This window comes from Protobothrops mucrosquamatus, unplaced genomic scaffold (assembly GCF_001527695.2).
Source record: "Protobothrops mucrosquamatus isolate PMUCROS unplaced genomic scaffold, P.Mucros_1.0 scaffold1271, whole genome shotgun sequence".
Lineage (NCBI taxonomy): Eukaryota > Metazoa > Chordata > Lepidosauria > Squamata > Viperidae > Protobothrops > Protobothrops mucrosquamatus.
Genome location: NW_015387477.1, coordinates 151,849 through 178,170, shown reverse-complemented (window position 1 = coordinate 178,170; position 26,322 = coordinate 151,849). Strand labels below are relative to the sequence as shown.

Sequence of the window (26,322 nt, the reverse complement as noted above, 5' to 3'; positions counted from 1 at the left end):
TTAAAGCTGGAATGAATTTAATGACTTCAAGGAATATCTATTCCCATATTCTTGGACCTTAAGATGCCCCAGCAAAATGAGGCAAGAGGATTCCTACTCCAGAAAAGGTCTTTCCAAGTGTGGAATGCTATCTCCAAGGAAGGCTTGCCTAATATCCACATTATCCAGCTACTAGAACAGTGGTTCTTAAACTGTTTGATCCAATTAACCTCTTTTTTAGTTTTGAATGTCAGTAAATGTGCCACCAACACCATCAAACCAGACTGTTGTTTCACACAAGCATTTCAGTAGCATCAATCCGAAACTCAATCTTTGATTTACAAACAAGCAAATAAAATGGTTCCCTTTACCCCCAGGATAAGCCTAAATTAACCTCTTAGTCTTAGAGGTAACTACCCCCCGTTTTAAGAACCACTGGCCTGAGGCCTACATGAAGATGTGCATGCTGTTCTCTTGGCAAGAATATGGAAGTGGTTTTCCATTGCCTGATGCTGGATGTCCTTTTGATTTTCTAGCTTGGCATACAGCTAGTCTTCCAACTTACTATTAACCAAGAAGACCCCTACTTACCTTTTCCTTGATCAGCCAAGGTCAACTAGGTGCGCTGTCTACTGAGATGGAAAACATAAATAAGAAACTTTAAAACAGGTGGGAAAATTATAGTTGTGTACTGTAGATGATACTTGCTACAGTTTCCAACAGCCAGACCCTACAAAGTCAGTGAGGAAGATTACTGGCAGCAGTATGGGTGGGGAAATGTCAGGATACTCTAAACCAACATCTCCTGTCCTAGTGAGCACCAGATATGCATGCTACATTTCTTGCTCTTTCCCACCATAGAAGTTGGTCTTCAGATTTAACAAAAAAATAGGCTTGTCAATTGTGCAAATGCAGAAAAGGGAAAATATATGCTTAGAAAACTGCAATGAGGATATTTATTCATTCATTCGTTCATTCGTTCATTCAATCAATCAATCAATCAATTTATCAATTTCTATAGCCACCCATCTCTGTCAATGACTTACAATTGAATTAAAAATACTAAAAACATTTTAAAACAATAAAAACTCTAAAAACATCCAGATTAAATATACATACTTGGCCGGTTGTACTTATAGGACATAAGACAGATCTTTCTTGGTGGCTCCTCCCAGACTTAAGAAGTCATCAAAGAAGAGGTCATCAATTTCTTGTGAAGCCCAAAATCTTCTTTATTTAGGGTGAGCTTTTAATTTCCCCGAGTCCCATCTGTTTTAATGTCCTATTTGTTATCAATAGAATTTTATATTTTAGATATATTTTAGTTCATTAACATTTTTGTTATTTTTTGGGTAGATGGATGCATTAAGAAATCCATTTTATGTGTCTGTGGCCAGACAATCTATTCTCCACACTACACCACTTAACCACATTGTAAAATTTGGGAGTCCTATAAACTTTGATTTGACACCATGTAGCTTAAGACTAGGGAAATGATGCTTCCAGGTGTTGTTTAACCACAAATCCCAACTTCTCTCACCATTGTAGTTGAGGCTACTGGGAGTTGTAATTGAGCAACATTTAAGCACAGATTTTCCATCTTTCATGTAGCCAAATAAGTTAAGTGAAAGTAATTTTGAATATAGTAGGGATCACAAGTGGTGTTTGCTCAGTTTTCTGACCTCTGTTCCAAAATTGCCTTAGGTACTGTGCATCCTGTGGGCGGAGGCACCACTTGCTTTGCCTTAGACAACAAAATGTTCTCAGGCAGGCCTGTCTAGAAATTATACAAAATGCCTTTATACAAAGGAAGTCTGAAAATGAATAATCATCATTTTTTGCTTCCTTATTGGTTTACGGGCAAGACTCCTATCTATGAAGACAGAACAGTTGCTATAAAGCAACATCTGGCAGAATAAAAATCTTAGTATGTTCATACTAAAATGTGTTCTCTAGAGGAATTGCTGTTATATGCACAAACACAAAATGTATAAATCACATGAGTAATACAAAAGATTCTGAAACAATGTTTTTATTTTCAAAACTCAAGTATGTGATGCTATACAGTACAATACTAGCACACCTGTGCAAAATCTTACAAGATTTAAACAAAAATTAGTGATTCTTGAATTCCTCCTACTTTAAATACCAGTGCTGTGCACAAGAAACAAATGTGTCTTGTTAAAGCCAAATAAATAAATATTGCACTTCAGGAAAAAAAACAAAAAACCAACCAACCAGACCCTTTAATAGCACTTATTTGGTGCAAATGGAGTAAGATGATCTAGTCAATTAAGTGTATAAATCCTATACATTTGAAAATATAAAAATGTCTATGTTCTGATGTTGTAATGAAACAAAGGCCCTGGTTTTTAAAAATTATTTTTCACAAAAGAGAGTTATTAATTTGTTTCTCAACCTGCCAATAACCCCCAATGAACTAACTTTAAGTGTTATAATTATAGGCGGCTTCAAATCCTATTAACGAAAAAGTAATGGTCTGGAGACAGCTGAAGAAAAAACTGTTTATCTCAGTACTTTGCTTTGTAAAGACAGTCATTCACCTTTCATATAATAGTCTACTTCCAAGGATGAATCAGTTGTTTTAACATTGAGTTTTTTATTTGTCCGTTAATTCTTAATCTGAGTAAACATGCTTAACCTTTTGTGTGTAAAGCATTTCACCACCTTTTTTCTTACACTAGAATGAAAACTGTATTGTAGGTATGTCTTATTAATGAAGTTACTTAATTCAAAGGACAGCAGTTGGCTTGATTCCTTAGCCTCTTTCACTCACTCTTCCAGGTTGACAGCAAATAATACACATTCTCACCAGCCTTACTGAACATGCTTAATACCATTATTTTATTTACCTATGGCCATTTAGAGATTGATCCATGCTAAAATTATACACCAAGTTGTGTTGAACATCAGTGGTAGCATTTCATTTATTGACCTCTAGGTATTCAAAACTACTTAACATAAAACGTGCAAATTATGTTTGGGAGAAGCTTCTACTTCAAACAATTTCATACCTATTTCCTGCTTATTATATTGAAAGACATCTTACCAGTAATCTAGAGCAAAATTTCACCCTGGGCTCTGCCTTTTTGTACTTCTCAAGGTGAAGAACAGAGTGGCAGATTTTGTTTTTACCATGCTTTACTTTATGATGTACTTCAGCCTGAATGCTGCAGGAATACTCTGACAACATTATGACAGGACCAAACATTTTATGCTCAATCGTTTGTTTTTTTTGAAATTTGGGAAACGTGAAGATCTAAATAAGTACTTTTAAGCCTTAAAGAGGTTTGTCATACTCATTTAGCAGCTATAGGGACAAAACAAAGCCTCCCCTCAAATGCTGTTAGAACTTGTCTGTTTTTTCATTCTGCATTGGTGGCACCTTCTAGGGCAGGAGTAGGCAACCTTGGCTCTTTTATGACTGGTGGACTTCAACTCCCAGAATTCCTGAGCCAGCCACGCTGAGGGGAAAGAGAGAGGTTTCCAAGCTGAGCCATGCTGGCTCAGGAATTCTGGGAGTTGAAGTCCACCAGTCATAAAAGAGCCAAGGTTGCCTACCCCTGTTCTAGGGCATTCTGGGAACCGCAAGCTGCTTACTAGCCTTGGACCACAAGTCACTCAGGCTGAGGTAAGACAGAACCTGGTCACCCACATACACACTTCAGGGAAACTTTCATATCCTGAATATTTTTGTCAAATAGCCCCCTTTAAACACCAAATAATGCAAGTAAATTTTGGGGAAGGGTTCAGGCAGTGTGATCTCAGCATGCATCATGCTTTTGCCAAGAAATGATTTTACAAATTAGTAAAAAAATATTCGCAGGGGCTGTTCCAGTGGCTGAAATGAACCAGACAGGAATGCTTGAACTGCAGCCATTCTTTCATTCTGATCTTAAGCATTTCTGTTTGGAAGCAAGTCCTGCTACTCAGTTGACTTATTTATGCGAGCTTATGCTTGCAGTTTGATTGTTCCTAACTTTGAATTGTGTCAGGAAATCTATTTATACTTGCAGGAACAAAAATCCTCTCTTTTGATTCCAAGGAGCATCTCCTGCCAACCTACTAAGAAGCTGTCTTTTGTTCCAGACATTTAGATTTAATTGTATATGTTAATGTTCACTACAGCAGAGATCCCCAATCTTTTGGGCACCAGGGACCGGTGCTGGTCCACAGACCAGGGGTTGGGGACCCCTGCACTACAGAATATGAAAAAGTGTTGCTGTGAGGTGTTAACAGCATTTTCACACATGACTTTTTAAAAAATGACAAACAAACCTCAGCCTGATGTGTATATAAAGATAACCCATAAGAGGGTTAATTGATAATACTAAGCCAAAGTCAAATCAAATCATGGCTTATTTTTTGTGGGAAAAAGACCTTCTAGCTCACCAGAATAAAGTGAACACAGATTAGGCAAATGTTCGCGTTCTTCCTAAAAACACTATCTGTTAAACTACCTTTACTTTGGATTTAACATATTAGCTGCTATTGTTCTAAAGAAGCAAAAATAAGGGGGGGGAACCTTAAGTATTTTATTCAATTTATTTATTTTATTTATTTATTTTATTAGTACTTCATAAGAATGCCCCCATTTGTCATTTAAAACCCACACATCCTTGCCTTGCCCACCCTCACACTTCATGTGAAATACAATTCTGTACTTATGAGGCAATGGTTCTGCAAACTGTAATACATACAACACATTGACTGAATTTACACACTAAGCAAAATTTGGTTTGTTTTCATCTTAGCATATTTTTGGGCAGAGCTGTGCAAATCCAACTGACTATGGTTTATTCCAGTGGTTCTCAACCTGTGGTCTGCGGACCCCTGGAGAGCCATGATGTCATCACAGGGGATCTGAGAAGGCTTGAAGAAATGTTATGATTTAAATCTTGAGTTAAGTCTTGGAGATCCGTGGCCATGGTCTGAGGCCATAAAAGGTATTTAAGGGGGGTCCGTGTTGAAGAACAGGTTGTGAACCACTGGTTTATTCAATAAAATACAATAAAATAAACACGGTTTAGTATGATCTGTGAACCTAACTATTACTATAATACTATTATATCTTACTGGAACATGGTAGAACTTTATGGATGTAGTTCTTGTAAAGTTTCACCTTAAAAAAAGGTAATTAACAAAAAAAAATGCCCCTACCCTGCATTTCACCTATTTTTGTGGTGAGGGTAGCAAGAAACTTGTCTCATAAGTATAGAATCTGCTTATAACAAAACATTTCGGTGTTTTGCAGTTTTACCATTAGCTCATCCCTATGATTGTGAAATCAAATGCAGACCTCTAAGATGTTCGTAAACAGCAGCCAAACTGAAATTTATAGGAAGAATTAATGTTAGCAGTTATGTAACAGGAAGTCTGTTGTGACATTTTGTAGGACTGGACTTTACATTCCACTGATGAACTTCTCTATCCCAGTTTTTGATCGACTGCTATACAATCGTCTTTCCCATACAATTCTTCTAATATTCAGACATATCAATCAAATAACAATTACCGTAACAGAGAAAACGAGATTTATTGGCTGGGGTGGCTGGTTAATTAAAAAACACAATGCATTCACAAAACTGATGACATAAAAGAAACGAAGCAGTGGTTCGTTGATTACATATAACCATCACAGGAGTGACAGTGCTCTGCATTGTTCATCTCAAGTTTCGAAAAGGGTTATTCCTGGTGTCTCTTCAATGGTGTTTTTTTTTCCCCCAGGCGTGATTTTGTTACTGGTCATGTTGCAGTCCTGAATTTCCCCAAGAATACCGATGGGCAGCAGAACAGGCAGGTTTCACTTGGGCTCCATCTGATCCCTCCGTATAGGAGAAGAAGTAATTGTATAAACTGGAGGTCCCCAGCACTACAGCAAAAACTGTAATAATGGCTGCTACAATCCAGAGCACATTCCCGTGTTTATGCAGTTTAGGATACAGTATCTGTACATAATGGATAACAACTTCAAGTTTGCTGTAAAATGGGGGGGAAGGAATAAATAAAAACAATAAAATGAGTTTTTTGGAAGCATTCCGAATCATAGGTTTCTACTACCTACAATGCTACCATCTCCTTTAAGACTCTGACTTAATATTTGATTTATTGAGTCCTGTGGTGAATATAACAGCTAGGATGGCCCGCTTTATGGCAGAAGTTATTCTTCTTTATCTATTTGGATTCTCTTGTTTGCTCAAATCTAAGGATTTATATAATATACAAGTCTCTCTTTAAATTTTATATTAAAGGCATTAGAAAGAGGAAAAAAGCAATATAAACAGCAAGTACAGCATCAGTGCTACAGTCAAAAGTTGTTATTACATTTTCAAAGTTCTCAATGGTTGTAGTCACTTTATAATTTAAAAAAAAAACCCAGAGTAACAGAATGTTAAAAAGGTCTTTGGGGATCTTCTCATCCAACCCCCTGCTCAAGCAGGAGACCCAAATCCAACATTCATTTTATTTTATTCAGCTAATTTATATAACTACCCATCTCACAAAGACACATATAAAAATCAACAGCCAACTAACACAATATCACAAAAATTACAGGTATCTACAACCATCCGATTCCCAAGGCCTGGGAGAACAATTTTCAGAAAGTCACTGAAATGGGAGCAAAAAGTATCACTGAGGGGATATTATTCCAGAGAGCAGGCATTGCCACCAAGAAGGCATAATTCCTGTACCTCACAAGATGATGTAATTTGAACCTGAAATTTGCCTAATCTGCCTGACTTCACCAATTGGATGGAAAAGTTGGAGACAAGCTGTCCATCAAGAAGCTAAGCCCTATGGCAGCCAGTGTAGGGCACTCTCACACTGACCGAATCCAAACACGGAGAAAGAAGAACCATCACAAAATGATGTCTCCCACTTCTGGTGCAAAAAGACACCAAGATTAATTGTTGTGGAAGCCACTGAGAGATCAAGAAGCATTAGGATGAATGTACCACCCTCATCCTACTCCACCACAGGCTATCAAAAAGTGTGACCAATATTGTCCCCATACTAAACCCTGACCTAAAACTTAACAAAGTAGATAATCTATTTCTTCCAGGGTCCTCTGGAACTGAAGCCTGACCATCCCCTCCATCCCAGAAAAGGGAGGTTAGAGATTTGATGGAAATTAATCTGGATGGTTGGGTCCAGCAATGGCCTCTTAAGGAGAGGGTACATGACAGCAACTTTTGAGGCTGAGGAAACCATCCCCCAACTCTGAGTGGATCTGGGCAACTTCAGCTGCCAGAAAGTGAGAATATTCCTCACAATAGTTCTGTAGATGGTTCTGTGACTTATCCCTCTCCAGCAGAGAGTGGGTCACCTTCAGTAGGCCTACTGATTGATGCAATAAGTGTAGACTAATAATTTTGCTTTGTTGCATGTTATCACCATGATGTAAGCCTTAACATGAGTTCTTGCTTATGTTTGGTTGGTTCTGATTTTTGCCTTTCCTGAATGGCAGTCTACGCTTTTATTATTGTGCTTCATCTCCTGGAGCACCTCAGAAAAACAAGACACGCCCAAGGTTAAAACTAGAAGAGAAGCACCCTATGTTCTATAAAATAATCCAATGTTTTCATTAAATTTGGTTTCTCTTCACAATTCTACTGGCTCAAATGTACAATAAGAAAACTAGAAGTACAATTCTGGTTTACTCACTATTGCATTCACATATAATTTTCAAGGTCTTTTAATTCTAAATTAATTTGTAATGAAAAGGCAAAATTACAAAAGCCAGAATGACCTGTTCCCCTTGTTTTTCACCTACATAACATAAATAAAATAAGTCAGGTTCAAAGGCATTACATCTCAAATGTGGAATAGCCTTTTTCTCTATGGCTTTATAACATTTTTTCTCTGATTTATACTGAACAAATGGAATGTCAATCTAAAATCATATAAAAGAATTATGACAACACAGGGATTAAGTTCATAAACATACTCCCCTTCTCCCAATAATTATATAACTGAAAGTTTTCTCAGAATTTTAAAATTATTTCACCCAGAATCATGCATTTCTCCTTCAACCAAATCTTTTTCTAAGCATCTTGGGATTAAAAAACAACAACGGATGAATGATCTGCCAAAGGAATTAGCCTGTACAGAATTATTTCTGTACAAGATTCTGCAACTTCTATACCAATTCTCCTGTTTTATAAATGAAAAAAGGGTTGGCATGTTTTGTTTTAACTTTGTATTTTAAAAGAGAGATGATTGAAAACAAACTTCTTTGATTGTGATCCTGATCTATTCAATCATTGGCCATTCCACATAGAAATAGCCATTTAATCAGAAAAAACAATAGTCTCCATTATGAATAAACAATGTTCTTACCTCTGTGGCTTGCTAATCTTATCATTTTCCATGGGCAAAAAATCCTTGAGTTTTTCATGAATTTTCTCTTCATTGTCTTCTTTCAGCTCTTCACTTTCCTTGTTTTTTTTTAGGCCTTCTTGATATCTGTAAAAGTATAGATTCATGGTAAGATTAGAGCTGAAATCAATGGTTGACTGATTGGGGAGGGGCAGTTCAGATCATTCCTAAAAGGAGACAGTTTGGAAATGTTCAGAGTCAAGGAAACATTTTGATGAACATTTTAGACCAGTGGTTCTCAACCTTTTTAATGCCGCAACCCCCAACCGGTCGTAAGTTGAGGACTAAACCGTTCGTAAGTCGAGGACTAAACCGGTCGTAAGTCAAGGACTACCCAACCGGTCGTAAGTCGAAGACTTTCCCTGCCCGGGAGCGCCACGCATGCGTGGTTCCGCCCCCTGCGCCGGCCGAGGCGTAGCTGGCAAGCGGCAGAGACGGAGCAGGCCGACCACCAGCTGGCCCAGCCCAAGGGAGGTAAGGCACCCGCCGGAAAAGGGGAAAAAAATGGCAGACAGCCTTGCTTGGCGACCCCCGTGAAATGGTCGATCGACCCCAAATGGGGTCGCGACCCATCGGTTGAGAACCACTGTTTTAGACCTCTAATTTTATAAAAATTATATAGCAATAGCTACTATATTACCAGTGAGATGAATTTGAACACAGCTTGGGAAACCACAATTCAGTTCAGCTCTATTCTTTGGTGCTACCAAATCCATTGACAAACTCAGAATTGTATTTACTTAAAGAAAAAAGAAGATTAGGGAGGAGCAGAACCAATTTCTCAATTATATTATGTTTCACTTCTCTTTTAGGACCGCCAGTCCATAAATTGCATCCATGATGACTTCCAGAACATTGAAATTCTTGGTATATGGAAGTCTAGAGAACCATTTCCCCTGCCATATTTATTAATTGACCCATGGGGTCACGAAGAGTTGGACTTAGCCACTGAACAATAACAACAAATTTATTCATTCCTGATGTAGGGATTCATGGATCAGAATAAGGAACTGTACACATTCAGGACAAAACCAGCAGTAAGGCTTCAGTTCATTTTTATCATGTCTGCAGCCAGAATATTGTTGGAGTTTTCTAAAATCTAATCTGATTTCAGGTCTGGGGTTGAAGAAAAGTTTTAAAATATATTGCACCTACCTAAATTTGATTTTTTCTCAATTATCCAAATAATATATAGCAAGGGTCCCCAACTCCCCCCCAGGTCCATGGCATGTCTGAAACCGGTCCGCGCAAACAAGCAAAGCCCCATCCACGGGATGCAGGCAGTACATGAAACCACGTCGCCTTCGATCTGCAGAAAAACTCTCTCCACGGAACCTCCACTGAAAAACCCACTTGAAAGTACATGCAGAGTTAAATGAATCTCTAGCTCAAAGCATACATGCCTATAAAGGTATTAGACAGGGATGTATTCTAATGGTTTTTAATCTCTATATCAATGATCTTCCAGGATTCCAGTATATCAGTGTATCAGACACTCATATCCCAAAGATCCATGATAAATTTATTAATATTTATTAATCTTTTATTATGTTGACTTCTGGCTGATAGCAATACTTACTACATTCTTAATTATACATACACATCAATAAACTCAAATCTAAAGTGATAGTATTTAGCAAAAAAAAAAAAGTCTGAAATATAACTGGCAGTTGGATGGAGAGAGTATTAAATAAGTGAATTCTTTCACTTATTTAGGAATGATTTTTACCAACACATGATTGTGGGCAAATAATTTCAAAAGAAATTTGATGAGGGCAGAGACAAGCACCAAAATAATTGTATAAATTACTTAATTACAATTACCTAGATAACGTGACCCCCATGTTGAAAATATTTAGGACACAAATAGTCCCAATATTGGCCTATGGCATAGAACTGTGGGACTTTACAAAGGCTCCCTCCTGTGAGTAAGCTCAGATCTGTTTCTTAAGAAGCATATTAGGAACTCATAAGAACACGTCAGGCTCCATGGTCAGAGCAGAAGTAGGTCTCCACTCTATACACAGCCACTCATCAATAAAACTATTAGCAGAGGATCCATTCAAAGGACCCTGATAGGTTACCCAAATATGTTTAGCTGAACTGTGGCTTCCTATGTAAATGAATTTACCAAATTTATTTTAAAACATACGGTAGGTTTTTGCACTCAATATTTATTCTCAACTGATTTCAGCAAAGAAAATTTTGAAACAGACAATCTTAGATATCAGTGCCCAAATAGTGGTGTTGTTGGCAAATCATCATCATCATCATCATCATCATCATCATCATCATCATCATCATCATCATCATCATCATTAAATTGGTTGGCTAACAACAAAACCATTTTCCAAACCAAAAATTACTTGTCAGTGAGTTTGACACAATTCCTCAGAAGGACCTATTCTAGAACAAGATCTGAGTTGTTGGATTACATGGCCAAATATGAGTTCTTCCATCATTTGCCAACTTGAGAAGACATGTACATGCAGTGTTGCAGCCACTGAAGATATTGCTCATGTTTTATTTGATTGTCAATTGTATGCCCCATTTAGGCTTACATATTTAAAATTTCTATTTGACAAACCAGCCCACTAAGACCTGAATTGCAGATTGTCCTCTTTCCTCCTAGGCGTAACATATACTGTACATTGTTAACAGAAATGTTAAGTTTATAGACAAGGCAATTCAGCCAATAACCCATTATATTAAACAGATTGGGAATTATATACAGGTCATGTATTTATCTGAGCACTGATTTTTTTTTGTACTTAGCACAAATGTATTTTATTTTTGTATTTTATTTTCCCCATTTTACCTTGGAAATAGACCTTGTATTTTACTTTTATTTTCTTTGATATATTCATAAGACTAATCAATCAATAAATTATCTAATTATCATTTGGTTTGCCTTGGTAAATACCAAATAACAACCGAGGATAAACCAAATGAAACAGAGATGTACTCAATTATTTATGCATCATGAGAAATGGGCATATAAGGAAGCAAAAGCACAGACTTTTTCCCATGCAATAATGGCTAAATGAAAGGAAAGGTTTTGAAACCATGCTTACTAGGCCCTCTCATTTGTTCAATCTTCCATGGGATGCATAATAAATTATATTGGCAATTTAGTGGTGACAACTGTATAAGCTCCTTTTTTATCCCATCACTGAGGCTGTAAACCAGTTACATTATTTTTTAGTTCAGCCACAGTCTAAAATCACATTGACTCTTCAAAGTCAGAATCAGTTTTAGACTGGTTTAAATATTTAAATATTTTACCTTTATATTTTATTAATACCAGTAACCATCTTATTTTGGAAATAATTTATTTAACACAATAAATATGACTCAACTTCACACAATGACTCATGTATGTTTAGTCATACTTTAGTTGTACAGTACTTGGTTTTCTTAGCTTGATTGCTATTACCATGGACATTATATGCATTATCCAGTGGTGGGATTCAGCCAGTTTGCACCACTTCGGCAGAACCGGTAGCTAATTTTTTGTTGTCCAGGCCCAGAATGGACTTCTGGAAGTGGCATCCACACAGAGAACCGGTTGTTCACATATTTGAATCCCACCACTGATTATACCCGTTTGAGAGGCATAATTGCTATGGCAACAAATATTGATGATAAACAAATGACTGAAAAGTAAAGTACCTTCTATTTTTCTATTCATGGAGAAAATGCTTTTACATCACAAAATTGTTGAGTTTCAAACCAAGGTAATTAGTATTTTCTCCTTGTATTTATGAAAAAATGTGTAGGTAGTGATGAATAGCCATAGCAACTAAAAAGTTTGGGCACAGAGTTCTCCAAAAGAAAAACGGCACTTTTAACTTCCACTGAAAAAAAGGCAGTGCAAATTAAATTTTTAACTGTGATCATTTGAATGGCAACTGCTTCCCTCTGAAAATGGCATCTTTGCAGTAAGGAGAAAGAAGACAACGGAGATGCTTCTGCAAAACCTTATTTTGTACAATGTAAGGAAATCCATTTACATTTGCAGCAGGCAGCTAACAAAAAGGGTCCACAATGCACAGTCCTACTTCAGAAAGCACACAAGTTCTCACCCTTTGTTATAAGCTTCCTCTTCTATTTTGGCTTTGGCTTCTGGGCTGATCTCTTCCGAGCCACTTTCTGTTGAGGCTGAAGGAGGATGTTCACAATCCGGGTCACTGTTTGGTTTTCCACTAAGAGATTTAAAAGGAAAGTGATGCATCATTATTTAGGTTGCATATTAAGAGCATGAGGTATCGCCTGCCTGCCTGCCTGCCTGCCTGCCTGCCTGCCTGCCTGCCTGCCTGCCTGCCTGCCTGCCTTCCTTCCTTCCTTCCTTCCTTCCTTCCTTCCTTCCTTACTTACTTACTTACTTACTTACTTACTTACTTACTTACTTACTTACTTATAGTTACTTGCTGCCGTTCAGCTGTGATAAAGGTTAGGAAAGGCCAGTTTCTTAAGTTATTCACATAACATTACAAACACACCACCTAAACCAATCAAAATTGGAGAAAATGATGTATTTTACAGTTTTGATTAGAGACAGCACGATTCGGCAAACGTTACATGCTTTGTACTCTTCGAGCAAAATTAGAGAAGATGCCCCCATATAGATCAGGACTGCAACTGGGTAGGTGGGGAGAATTCAGTTTAACCCATTTCTGCAAATTGTCCAAATTGTTCTAAAATGATGTATAATTTATGCTTTTCTCCCAGGACAAGTAACTCATGCAGTTCTTATTTAAAAATACATTTTTTNCTCGGAGAAAAGGTGGCGGAACTCAAACCTGGCCACGCCCTCATCAAACCCTAGGACCGCCCCTTTAGAGAACAGGAATGCAAGTAAAATTTGGGAGGGGCTATTTCTGGTGTGGGAGGGGCTATTTCCGGTGCGGCCGGCCCGGAAAAAGGTGCCGGAACGCGGTTCCGCCGCGTTCCGGCTGAAAAAAAGCCCTGGTTGCTTGTAATTTGTTCAGATTTAAATCACTTCTTGCCGTCCTTATTTTTGGACCTATTTATGTCCTTAGAAGCTCCCACTAAGAACATGAAGTTTTGCCTTAATTTGCACATTCTTAGTTAATTCCACCATAATTTGTGAATGGTAGAGTTTCTTCACACAAGGCCCAGTATACAAGCACTTACAGTTCATTAATGGGCCACTCCATTAACATGAAGGAATTTCTTAGGAGTCTTTGGTAAGCAGCTACACAAAGAATTATCCCCATAGAACATTATTGACTATACTATTGCTTTGTTTGCTGAAAACAATTACTACTCACAAATAACTCATACGCTTTGCCAAGGCCCAATTGTTTTCTCTTATTTATTGATACAATTTATAGGTTCCCCAAATATGGGTGGCTTATATTTAAAAGTAGGGGAAAAAATAAAAACAAGAAATTATAAGTGACCCAAGGGTAAATGTATAAACACTTACACACACACACACACACACACACACCATCAGTGCTTGTAGTTCATTTATTTATTTGGGGGGAAACGATTTTTTTCTCCCCAGTTTCCAGTATTTCTTTTCTCTCTAACTGAAACTTGTCTTTAAAAAGAAACCCCAGAACTTGTCATGGAGATAAAGAATTATAATAGACACAAAGCACATAAATAGGATCATTTTAAGCATTGTACTTATATTGTATATTGTACTAGTTTACAAATCATTAGTCATTATTCCAAAACGTCAGCAGAATACTTTTTTCAAATGTGCTGTATTTCCTGAAGATGACAAATTCTTTGTCCAGGGAAAATAGCTGCCAATATAATACAGGCTTTCTAGGAAATGCGTTCATGCACTGTTCCAAAACACAGAACATCCTGTATTCCTAACAGTATTCTTTTGACACAAACATGACACTTTTGGCGTGGCTATGTTTTGGAAATGAAAGAAATAAAAATATTTAAGCATCTTTGTTCAGGAATACAGTAAACTACTGTATCATTCATAATATCTTGGAATGATTACAAATGAGACTTAATGTTATACTATATCGCTGACACTATCAGTGATGTAGTTTTTTTATTTAAAGGTCCCACCTTTAAGTAAGTGGTCATAGTCAATCTAGCTTAGCAGCTACACACACACACACACACACACACACACAAATATCTAATCACATACTAAGATGAAAAGATCCTTAGCCTCAAGGATATTATTTTTATGTCAGATTTGCCCCTATGTATGTTTTTGCACAGAAGATAGTCAGTTTGTGTAATACAGAGTCTAGTTAGCACTAGAAAATGAGTAGCCAATATAGACTGCTTTGTAAAAATATGGTTAAAGGAATTGATGGGAAAGACCAGATATGGCATCTGAATCTAGGTAGGATTTAATTAACTAGTCTATATTTCTACTACTATTGCTAGTTAATAGGGGATCTAAATGATGACTACCTGTAGATGTGATCTATTAAACTCTAACAATCAATCAGAAACTGGATAGCCATCTCTGGAGATTTTTAAAGTTGGATTTCTGCTCTGAGCAAATTATGACGTGATTGAATTAAATGAGCCATTTTAATTCTATGTGCGGGACATAGCAAGTAAGAAACAGATACAATCAATGCTGACTTGAGCTAGGCACAGAATACCATGAGACCATGGGTCTCATCACAGCTTGAAGCTATAATCTTATATAAATTTATTGAATGGTTAATTCCCAATGAACTCAATTTCTCTCTAAAACACAAGGTTTTGATGCATATGACATTACTTTAACCATTTTTAAGGATGCAGTTTTATATACTGTATCACTCTTAATGAGATAAATATTCATGTACTCACTTCTCTATAACTGCAGGTAAGACTGGAGTTGATGTCAAATTGCTTCTTCCATTTGATGATTCAGGCTGTAAATAAAGATATTCATTCAATGCCATTCAAATATCAAGAGCATAAATTGCATTTAGTATATGAGAATACCCTAATCACATTAAAATATAATCTGTATGTTTTCCAAATAATTAATTTATCCAATGGACAATGATTTCACTATGATCTGGAAGATTGATAAATGTTTCAAGATACTTTTTCATTTCCAACTGCATACTAATGGCTTATTTGGAGTGTAAATGTAATCATTAATTTATATTTATATGAACCTGAATGTGCCAGATTTAGAATATATGGCATTTTAATTAATTGAAATCAAAGTTTTATTTTTATATACAATTTTCCAAGTTTAAATTTTACCAAGGAAGATGACACCAAAAGTATGGGTGACTGGCTAGGTGACTGGCCTGGGAGCTCAAACTTTGAAACAACAGCAACACTGACTCTTCTTCGAGGCATCTAAAACAAAAAAGCATGTTATATTTCAATTTAGACATTCATAATAGTTTCAAGGGAAATACGACTAACAGATCAGAGCAAAACATGAGACTTCAAGATACAGTTGCTATACAATTCTATAAAATTCACAAAGTAATTTTATTGTAACTTTCAAGCAATGGTAATAGTTTCTATGGCTCCATAACACTTCTATAAAAGAATCTCACAGAGTGTAAAGTGCAGGATAATTTTATACATGTTTATTTAGAAGCAAACTTAACTGTCTCTAGTGGAGCCGATTCCCTATTTCTTGCCTCAGTTCTGCTGTCTCCGATAGCTAAGTTCTTAATGTAGTGGCTTCCTAAGGGCCAAATTATATATTATGTTAAATTTAAGTTTTCTTCGAAACACTTCACTATCACTATTTCCGTTTTTCAATCATAGTCCCACCTCACACTGTTGCAATAGTACAAGTCTCATGTAGCCACCCAACACAGTTTTCCACAAAAGAAAAAAAAAACCAGCAAGCCAAACCAAAAGTCCAAGCAGCCTGGTGCTTTGCACGTGGCTCATTCCCTGCCTAAGACACGGGAAAGTGCTAGTGTATCAGCAGTTTTACTTCAATCACTTTATGTGGGCTAGTGAGGGGGGGGAAAATAAAATTATTACCCCTTCAGGCTAATATTCCAAAACTGGGAGGAAAGATAAGACAACAATTCTCTCAAAGGAGGAAACTGTTTTGCCACATTTTGCAGATCTCCTGTATTTTCAGATAAAAATCAGTTTCATGGAACTTTCCTTCTGCATTGCAGCTAAGCTGGAAAAAAGATCATAAACTGGCTTGGGTGTGTTGTAAACCCTTTGGATGANACGTTACATGCTTTGTACTCTTCGAGCAAAATTAGAGAAGATGCCCCCATATAGATCAGGACTGCAACTGGGTAGGTGGGGAGAATTCAGTTTAACCCATTTCTGCAAATTGTCCAAATTGTTCTAAAATGATGTATAATTTATGCTTTTCTCCCAGGACAAGTAACTCATGCAGTTCTTATTTAAAAATACATTTTTTTAAAAAGCCCACAGGAATACAATCTAGCTGTTTCTCATCTTGTCTGATTTATTTACGATTGTACTGAATATCTCATACCACAGTTTCATGGGCCCCCTATCTCCTGGAAGCATCTATGAGAAAGCAAAAATTCCTGGAAAACACTACAAAAGTCATACTGCTTTTCCTGGGAAAGTCTGCTGTTTACATTTAGGAGTTTAAACATTATTTAGGCAACAAATTCCCTCTTTAATCCTCTCTCAGTTCCTCCTCCTCCATCAGATGCCAACCAGCTGAGAAGGTACATATTTTATATTACTCATCTCACCTGGCCTGTGGTATTTTGTATCAATGTACAAAAATAGCTGAATTCCCTTGGTACAGTATACAGTAATTTGTGGTGTGTTTCATTTGAGGCTTGTCAAATAATAACTAACACTATTGACATGCCTCATACGAAACACACCCCAAATTACTGTATACCAAGCTGATTGTTGCTTGAAGAAAAGGGAAAGAAAGACTGGGTTTCCTTAGGACATTCTGCCACCATAAAGCAAAGAGAGAATTTTAAAATATCCTCTGTCTCTTTCATTGCCTGAAGACAGTTGAGTCACACCATTGCAGGAATGCACACAGTATGATATGAGGATTGCGGGTTGCAGAAGATGGCCACTGAGCCCCATTCATTTTTCCCCCGACCCCCGGCACTTCATCCATTTTTGGAATAAACCACTCTTGATATGCCAAATAAAGCCTGGTCGCCCATTCCTGTTCTACTGCAGGGAAGAGTGGTGAATTGTCAGGATTGTTAGAATAGAGACTTTTTAACAGAATACAAGTTGTAAATCAGTCTATTAAACTTCAAATCACACAGAGGTCTGACAAATAGTCCTAGTATCTGTACAAATACATTTGAGCTACAGTATTTTATACCCAATTGACTCAAACCTGAGTTCTTATTGTCTCCTTAAAGATAAAGGTAAATGTTTCCCCTCCAACTCTAGAGGGTGGTGCTTATCTCCATTTCTTAGCTAAGGGAGCCAGCATTGTGCAAAGATATTCCATGGTCATGAGCATATGACTCAGTGTGTGACTATACGCCGAGGCACATGGAACACTGTTACCTTCCCACCATCGTGGTACCTGTTTATCTACTTGCATTTGCATGCTTTCGAACTGCTAGGTGGGCAGGAGCTGGTGCAAGAATGGGAGCTCACCCTGTTGCCCAGTTTGGGTCTCAGAGTCTTTAACTACTGAGCCATCATGCCCCCTTATTGTTTCCTTATTTGTCCTTTCTAATCATCTTTCTTTGATAGATAGTTGCTTGTAATTTGTTCAGATTTAAATCACTTCTTGCCGTCCTTATTTTTGGACCTATTTATGTCCTTAGAAGCTCCCACTAAGAACATGAAGTTTTGCCTTAATTTGCACATTCTTAGTTAGTTCCACCATAATTTGTGAATGGTAGAGTTTCTTCACACAAGGCCCAGTATACAAGCACTTACAGTTCATTAATGGGCCACTCCATTAACATGAAGGAATTTCTTAGGAGTCTTTGGTAAGCAGCTACACAAAGAATTATCCCCATAGAACATTATTGACTATACTATTGCTTTGTTTGCTGAAAACAATTACTACTCACAAGTAACTCATACGCTTTGCCAAGGCCCAATTGTTTTCTCTTATTTATTTATACAATTTATAGGTTCCCCAAATATGGGTGGCTTATATTTAAAAGTAGGGAAAAAAATAAAAACAAGAAATTATAAGTGACCCAAGGGTAAATGTATAAACACTTACACACACACACACACACACACACACACACACACACACACACACACACACACACACACACACCATCAGTGCTTGTAGTTCATTTATTTATTTGGGGGGAAACGCTTTTTTCTCCCCAGTTTCCAGTATTTCTTTTCTCTCTAACTGAAACTTGTCTTTAAAAAGAAACCCCAGAACTTGTCATGGAGATAAAGAATTATAATAGACACAAAGCACATAAATAGGATCATTTTAAGCATTGTACTTATATTGTATATTGTACTAGTTTACAAATCATTAGTCATTATTCCAAAACGTCAGCAGAATACTTTTTTTCAAATGTGCTGTATTTCCTGAAGATGACAAATTCTTTGTCCAGGGAAAATAGCTGCCAATATAATACAGGCTTTCTAGGAAATGCGTTCATGCACTGTTCCAAAACACAGAACATCCTGTATTCCTAACAGTATTCTTTTGGCACAAACATGACACTCTTGGCGTGGCTATGTTTTGGAAATGAAGGAAATAAAAATATTTAAGCATCTTTGTTCAGGAATACAGTAAACTACTGTATCATTCATAATATCTTGGAATGATTACAAATGAGACTTAATGTTATATTATATCGCTGACACTATCAGTGATGTAGTTTTTTTATTTAAAGGTCCCACCTTTAAGTAAGTGGTCATAGTCAATCTAACTTAGCAGCTACACACACACACACAAATATATAATCACATACTAAGATGAAAAGATCCTTAGCCTCAAAGATATTATTTTTTATGTCAGATTTGCCCCTATGTATGTTTTTGCACAGAAGATAGTCAGTTTGTGTAATACAGAGTCTAGTTAGCACTAGAAAATGAGTAGCCAATATAGACTGCTTTGTAAAAATATGGTTAAAGGAATTGATGGGAAAGACCAGATATGGCATCTGAATCTAGCTAGGATTTAATTAACTAGTCTGTATTTCTACTACTATTGCTAGTTAATAGGGGATCTAAATGATGACTATCTGTAGATGTGATCTATTAAACTCTAACAATCAATCAGAAACTGGATAGCCATCTCTGGAGATTTTTAAAGTTGGATTTCTGCTCTGAGCAAATTATGACGGGATTGAATTAAATGAGCCATTTTAATTCTATGTGCGGGACATAGCAAGTAAGAAACAGATACAATCAATGCTGACTTGAGCTAGGCACAGAATACCATGAGACCATGGGTCTCATCACAGCTTGAAGCTATAATCTTATATAAATTTATTGAATGGTTAATTCCCAATGAACTCAATTTCTCTCTAAAACACAAGGTTTTGATGCATATGACATTACTTTAACCATTTTTAAGGATGCAGTCTTATATACCCCCCCCTTTTTTTTTTTTGCAAAGTTGGTTTTATTTCTGAACATTTGGACAAAGAAACAGATATGTAAGCCCAACCATATTCTTTTCCTAGAATCCTAGTGCAAAAACAAATACTCCACCAAAAAGATAATTATATTTGTTCTTCAAAATGTATAAAGAAGAGTAATACAGTTGACCCCTTGCTGTATTACTATTTACTATATTACAATATGTGTATATATATATTACTATGTATATTACCGAACTGTATTATATTGCCTTGCTTTTTTTTTTTAAAAAAAGAAGATATTTCAATGCCACTTAAAATTGTCTACTGTATCACTCTTAATGAAATAAATATTCATGTACTCACTTCTCTATAACTGCAGGTAAGACTGGAGTTGATGTCAAATTGCTTCTTCCGTTTGATGATTCAGGCTGTAAATAAAGATATTCATTCAATGCCGTTCAAATATCAAGAGCATAAATTGCATTTAGTATATGAGAATACCCTAATCACATTAAAAATATAATCTGTATATTTTCCAAATAATTAATTTATCCAATGGACAATGATTTCACTATGATCTGGAAGATTGATAAATGTTTCAAGATACTTTTTCATTTCCAACTGCATACTAATGGCTTATTTGGAGAGTAAATGTAATTATTAATTTATATTTATATGAACCTCAATGTGCCAGATTTAGAATATATGGCATTTTAATTAATTGAAATCAAAGCTTTATTCTTTATATACAATTTTCCAAGTTTAAATTTTACCAAGGAAGATGACACCAAAAGTATGGGTGACTGGCTAGGTGACTGGCCTGGGAGCTCAAACTTTGAAACAACAGCAACACTGACTCTTCTTCGAGGCATCTAAAACAAAAAATCATGTTATATTTCAATTTAGACATTCATAATAGTTTCAAGGGAAATACAACTAACAGATCAGAGCAAAACATGAGACTTCAGGATACAGTTGCTATACAATTCTATAAAATTCACAAAGTAATTTTATTGTAACTTTCAAGCAATGGTAATAGTTTCTATGGCTCCATAACACTTCTATAAAAGAATCCCACAGAGTGTAAAGTGCAGGATAATTTTATACATGTTTATTTAGAAGCAAACTTAACTGTCTCCAGTGGAGCCGATTCCCTATTTCTTGCCTCAGTTCTGCTGTCTCCGATAGCTAAGTTCTTAATGTAGTGGCTTCCTAAGGGCCAAATTATATATTATGTTAAATTTAAGTTTTCTTCGAAACACTTCACTATCACTATTTCCGTTTTTCAATCATGGTCCCACCTCACACTGTTGCAATAGTACAAGTCTCATGTAGCCACCCAACACAGTTTTCCACAAAAGAAAAAAAAACCAGCAAGCCAAACCAAAAGTCCAAGCAGCCTGGTGCTTTGCACGTGGCTCATTCCCTGCCTAAGACACAGGGGAAAGTGCCAGTGTATCAGCAGTTTTACTTCAATCACTTTATGTGGGCTAGTGAGGGGGGGGAAATAAAATTATTACGCCTTCAGGCTAATATTCCAAAACTGGGAGGAAAGATAAGACAACAATTCTCTCAAAGGAGGAAACTGTTTTGCCACATTTTGCAGATCTCCTGTATTTTCAGATAAAAATCAGTTTCATGGAACTTTCCTTCTGCATTGCAGCTAAGCTGGAAAAAAGATCATAAACTGGCTTGGGTGTGTTGTAAACCCTTTGGATGAAATATCCTATCTAGGACACCATGAGTAATAGCCTTCTCTTAAGTAGTTGCCTGATTCATCTCATTGGACAAGGATATTTACAGAAGAGCATGAGTATAGTTAACAATTTTTAATAGTGTATTAAACAGTTTATTAAAATTTGAAAAAAAATACCTTTCCAATAGAAAGAGACATGGATCTTGATGTACGAGGCACACCGTCATCTGTTGCAAAGTATGAAAACAAAATCAAATGAAAAAAAATGATAGTAGAAAACACAAACACCAATTATTTTGTATTGATATTCATATCAAACAACATTAAACATTATTATAAACTATGATAACATATTATTATAATGATCAATTTATGTATCATCATTTTGGCTGAACATGTTACAATCTCACAGTATTTTTTAAAATCAATATTTTTCTTAAAAGTACAGTATTATTTAAGTGGAATTATTTGATTCCAGGTGACTTCATAGCCATGGCCACAATTTGATAACAGCTTTGCCACTGCCTGCTTTCCAGGATGTTTTTCACTTCTCATTTTAGCTCTGAGCTCTGGAATTCTTTAGTAAAGCATGTACTAACCAAGCCTGTTTGTACTTAGTTTTTATGCCTCGGGCTGCCTCCTGCTAAGACTAAATCAAGATGCACAATTAGAACAATTAACCAATGGAACAACCTGCCTCCAGAAGCGGTGAATGCTCCAACACTGGAAGTTTTTAAGAAGAGACTGGACAGCCATCTGTCTGAAATGGTGTAGGGTTTCCTGCCTGCCTGAGCAGGGGGTTGGACTCGATGACCTCCAAGGTCCCTTCCAACCTTATTATTATTATTATTATTATTATTATTATTATTATTATTATTATTATTATTATTATTATTATTATTATTATTATTATTATTATTATTATTATTATTATTATTATTATTATTATTATTATTATATAGACAAGATGTCCTTAAAGTTTTAGGGTAATTTTAAGCTTTCTTAAAATCACAGTAAGAGTTTTGGGACACCCTGTATTATCTGTAACTGTGTGAAAGAGCAAATAAAGGTTTTACAGCAATGTAAATGTGTCTTTAAAATCTCAGGATGCTTTACCTGGTGAACCATAGCTTCTGCTAGAATTTTGATTAGCAAGTTTCTTATACTCCATGAGCTCAGCATGATCCTTTTCATATGTTCTTTTCAAATTCTCTACATACTGCATCATAACTTCTGTGGCCTTTGACATACGTTTCTCCTTGAAGGAATAGATAAGAACAATGCACATAAAGTTCTATTTTTGATATCAAGGAAGCAGCAGTATATAACAGTTTTTAGCTATATGATTTTACTCAAAAGTAGACCCTGCCAATTGCAGAAAAGTCTTCAATTTGGCCCATATTGTTATGGAAATGCCATTGTTATAGAATGTCATTTTTCCTTTTTTTGTTATTACCGGTAATATTCAAATGAATGTTCTCAGTATCTAAATTCTGTCTTTCAATCTATGACCCATTAAGGGCAGAAGCTATCATGCTATTCAAGGTGGTTGCCTGGATGCAATCTGATCCAAAGAACTCCCAAAGTACTGGATATTCTGAGATCCTCCGTTCTGAAGAGAAGATCCTCAGGATCAACAGTTGTTTACGACAACCAAGCCACAATTTTGTTAATCTTGTTATTATGTACATTTTTCTTCCAATCTATTGATTAGTTTATCTTATCTCAACAATTTATTCTGTGTGAACTGACAGGACCTTCAGCTACCTTTCCACTGTATCAGTCTGTATCAGTCTGAACTTGCTATAAGCAATAAAGTTATTTTGGATTATAAGAAATTGTTAGATCTATGTTCTCACAAGGCCAGAATGGTGTTTGAATGTTTGAATGGGATGAAAAAAAAAATCTGATTGGAACCATAGAGGTTGCTAATGGTATGGGGGGGGGGAAGAGAGACTACCAGTGTAGTTGGACCAAAAATCCAGCTTAGTGGGTTCAAACTTTTGGATATTGTTTTAAGACCTTGCCTGTTGTCTTGGTTTCAGCCTCTTTTTCAGCTAGAGTTCAGTCACAGATTGATCAATAATCAATTCAGACTGAGAATATATGGTTCATCCTCAGTTTTTACCTGACGAACAGCGCCAACCATTTCAGCCCGACTGGACAGTCTTGAAGCCAAACGATGAAGCACAGCAATGTCTTCCAATACTTTCTGGTACATATCTCTGTGTTCAGAGTGATGCCACAAGGAAGCTGAAGACTGAAACAGAGTATTCCATAACATATTAACTATATTATAAATTAAAAATATTATTAATTATTATTTGAATCTTAAAAGCCAAAGTGCAACAAAGCTATAGAAGGATAATTTGCAATAAACATATTAAAATAAAAGTTTTCATCTGTTTCTAAAAATCTAAAAACTTGAAAATATAATATAGACATGAAAGGAGTTTCTTTTATTCTAAACATACTGTTGACAGTCAATGTCTAAATAATTACTTGGCCAAGAGCAGGCTTTCATCATCCATTTGTCCTGCTCTCACTCAGAAAAGCATAAAGCATAATAATGATCTTCTAACTATAACCTACTTGTAATTTACACTTCTTCCACCAATCCACTATTAATGAAGAAAATATAAAACACCTGAACAATATACTGTATTTTTAGTGTAATGTTAGAAAACATGTAACTTGAAGAGATAAAAGACAGGTCTTCATGATTAGAATTTAAAATGTTTTTATATTTTACCAAAAGAAAAGTCAGAAGCCTGCCTGACTCCAGTCAGGGAAATACATGCTTTGCTGAATTAATTGTTTAGCCATACTTTTCCTTATTAGTAGTTGTTGTTAACTCCAAATATTTGAATTCTTAGGCTCTTTTTTATACCTAAAAAATGAACATAGCCGAAGTTTGGATCTAAAATTTTGAAAATGGCTTTACCCCATCAAGTGGAAACTTTTAGTCAGAAACCATGGCAACTTTTAATATGTCATGTCAATTAGTATTATTACAAGTACAATCAACTTTCTTAAAAATGGATACTACTTCAAAATGATGGTAGTTGGATTTCAAGAAATCATGATCCAAAGCAACAGATGGATGTATGGATGAATGAATGGATGCATACATGGATGAATGCATGGATGGATAGATGGATGCATGCATGGATGAATAGATGCATGCATGGACAGATGAATAGTTGGGTGGGTGGGTGGACAGATGGATGAATAGACAAACAGATAGATAGATAGACAGAAAGTAAACTGTCCATTCTGCCCATGTACCTTTTTTCACTGAAGCCATTTCTGATCTTACACAAATTCTAGTGATAGTAAGTTCATGATGGAAGTAAAGGTCTTCAGAATTTTAAATATTCAAGTTTTCTATTGTTCTGAATTTGAAATGGGCTGTCCTGATTATTTCCAAACTGTTTGGATTTTGGAGTTTGAGTCCATCATGGAAGCTCCTTGCATGACAATCACTCAGTTAGACCACTCTCTTACAACTCACAGTGTTGTAACTGTGGGAAATCATAGAGGAAGAAATTCTATGTACCCTGCCTTGAGTTTCTATATAAAAAACAGCAAGACAGAAATCTAACAAGTAACCTATTGAAAATTTAAAGATACACAACAGACCACAATAAAGGTACCCAGCATGTTTTGTCTTACCGTAACTGCTCCCCTGAAGTTGTCTAATTCCTTCTCTGTATTTTCTTCAGCAAGATTTCTCTCCCTTTCAGCTTGATTAATTCTTGATTCCAATGTATAGCTATCATTTCTGAATGCCAGTGAAAGTTGTATAAATACATTCTGTTGCAGGGAAATAAAAATCAATTGAATCCTTTCATCAATCCTAAAGAAGATGAATGTAGGGATTAATTTCCACCAACAAACTCTTACATATTGGCTTTTTGTGGAATCATGTTGTCTACTCTAAAAAAATTATACCTGCCTAACTAGAAATGGGTTTAAGATACCTACAATAACAACATGCACATCACACTTGCTTTATATCATGTAGGGTGGTATTATAAAGAAGCTGCTGGTGGCAAGCTGAAATATATGAAATGTTATTAATCTGCAAATTCAATGCCTTTTCAAGAGAGCACCAATATAATTTCTGTAGCTATCTTCCATTTTTTACATGCTATATATCAGTGGTGACGAACCTATGGCACGGGTGCCAGAGGTGGCACTCAGAGCCCTCTCTGTGGGCACGCACGGCATCGCCCCAGTCCTAGACCTTCAGCTGGATTTTATAAAACTTTTTCGCTTTAGGCCTCCGTTGCTGTGTGCAAAAAAAAAAAAAGATTCAATCAGTCAATTTCAACTTCTTGTGGGAAAAAAAAAGATCTTGCAAAGTTGGAATTGATTGATTGAACTTTTTAGTCCCACCCAGTCTTCCGTTACCATCACAACCACGCCCACCCAATGGGCCACACCCACCCAATTGGCCACACCCAGCCAATGGGCCACACCCACCCGGCACTCGACGATGCATAAGTGGGTTTTGAGTTGCAGTTTGGGCACTCGGTCTCTAAAAGGTTCGCCATCACTGCTATATATAATGGACAGATAAAAATTAATGTAAAAAGGAAGCACTATTCTGACAATAAAATGAACTCAATAGCTTTTAAGCATTGAATTTTTATATAGACTAGACTAGAATAATAATAATAATAATAATAATAATAATAATAATAATAATAATAATAATAATAATAATAATAATAATAATAATAATAATAATAATAATAATAATAA

The 26,322-nt window shown here is 36.1% G+C and overlaps 1 protein-coding gene across 1 annotated transcript in view; it reads right to left on the bottom strand.

Annotated features, from left to right (window-relative positions):
- Nucleotides 1–5,738: 5,738 nt before the first annotated feature.
- The window catches only part of MRVI1 (murine retrovirus integration site 1 homolog), a 44,971-nt gene continuing 24,387 nt past the window's right edge, over nt 5,739–26,322 (bottom strand). The window contains exons 11-19 of the mRNA XM_029285096.1: nt 25,228–25,368; nt 23,681–23,812; nt 22,669–22,810; nt 21,730–21,779; nt 20,630–20,728; nt 20,220–20,284; nt 12,465–12,584; nt 8,341–8,466; nt 5,739–5,979 (exon numbers count right to left, since the gene is read on the bottom strand). Of these exons, the coding sequence (XP_029140929.1) occupies nt 5,739–5,979; nt 8,341–8,466; nt 12,465–12,584; nt 20,220–20,284; nt 20,630–20,728; nt 21,730–21,779; nt 22,669–22,810; nt 23,681–23,812; nt 25,228–25,368 (1,116 nt within the window). The remainder of the gene's footprint in view (nt 5,980–8,340; nt 8,467–12,464; nt 12,585–20,219; nt 20,285–20,629; nt 20,729–21,729; nt 21,780–22,668; nt 22,811–23,680; nt 23,813–25,227; nt 25,369–26,322) is intronic.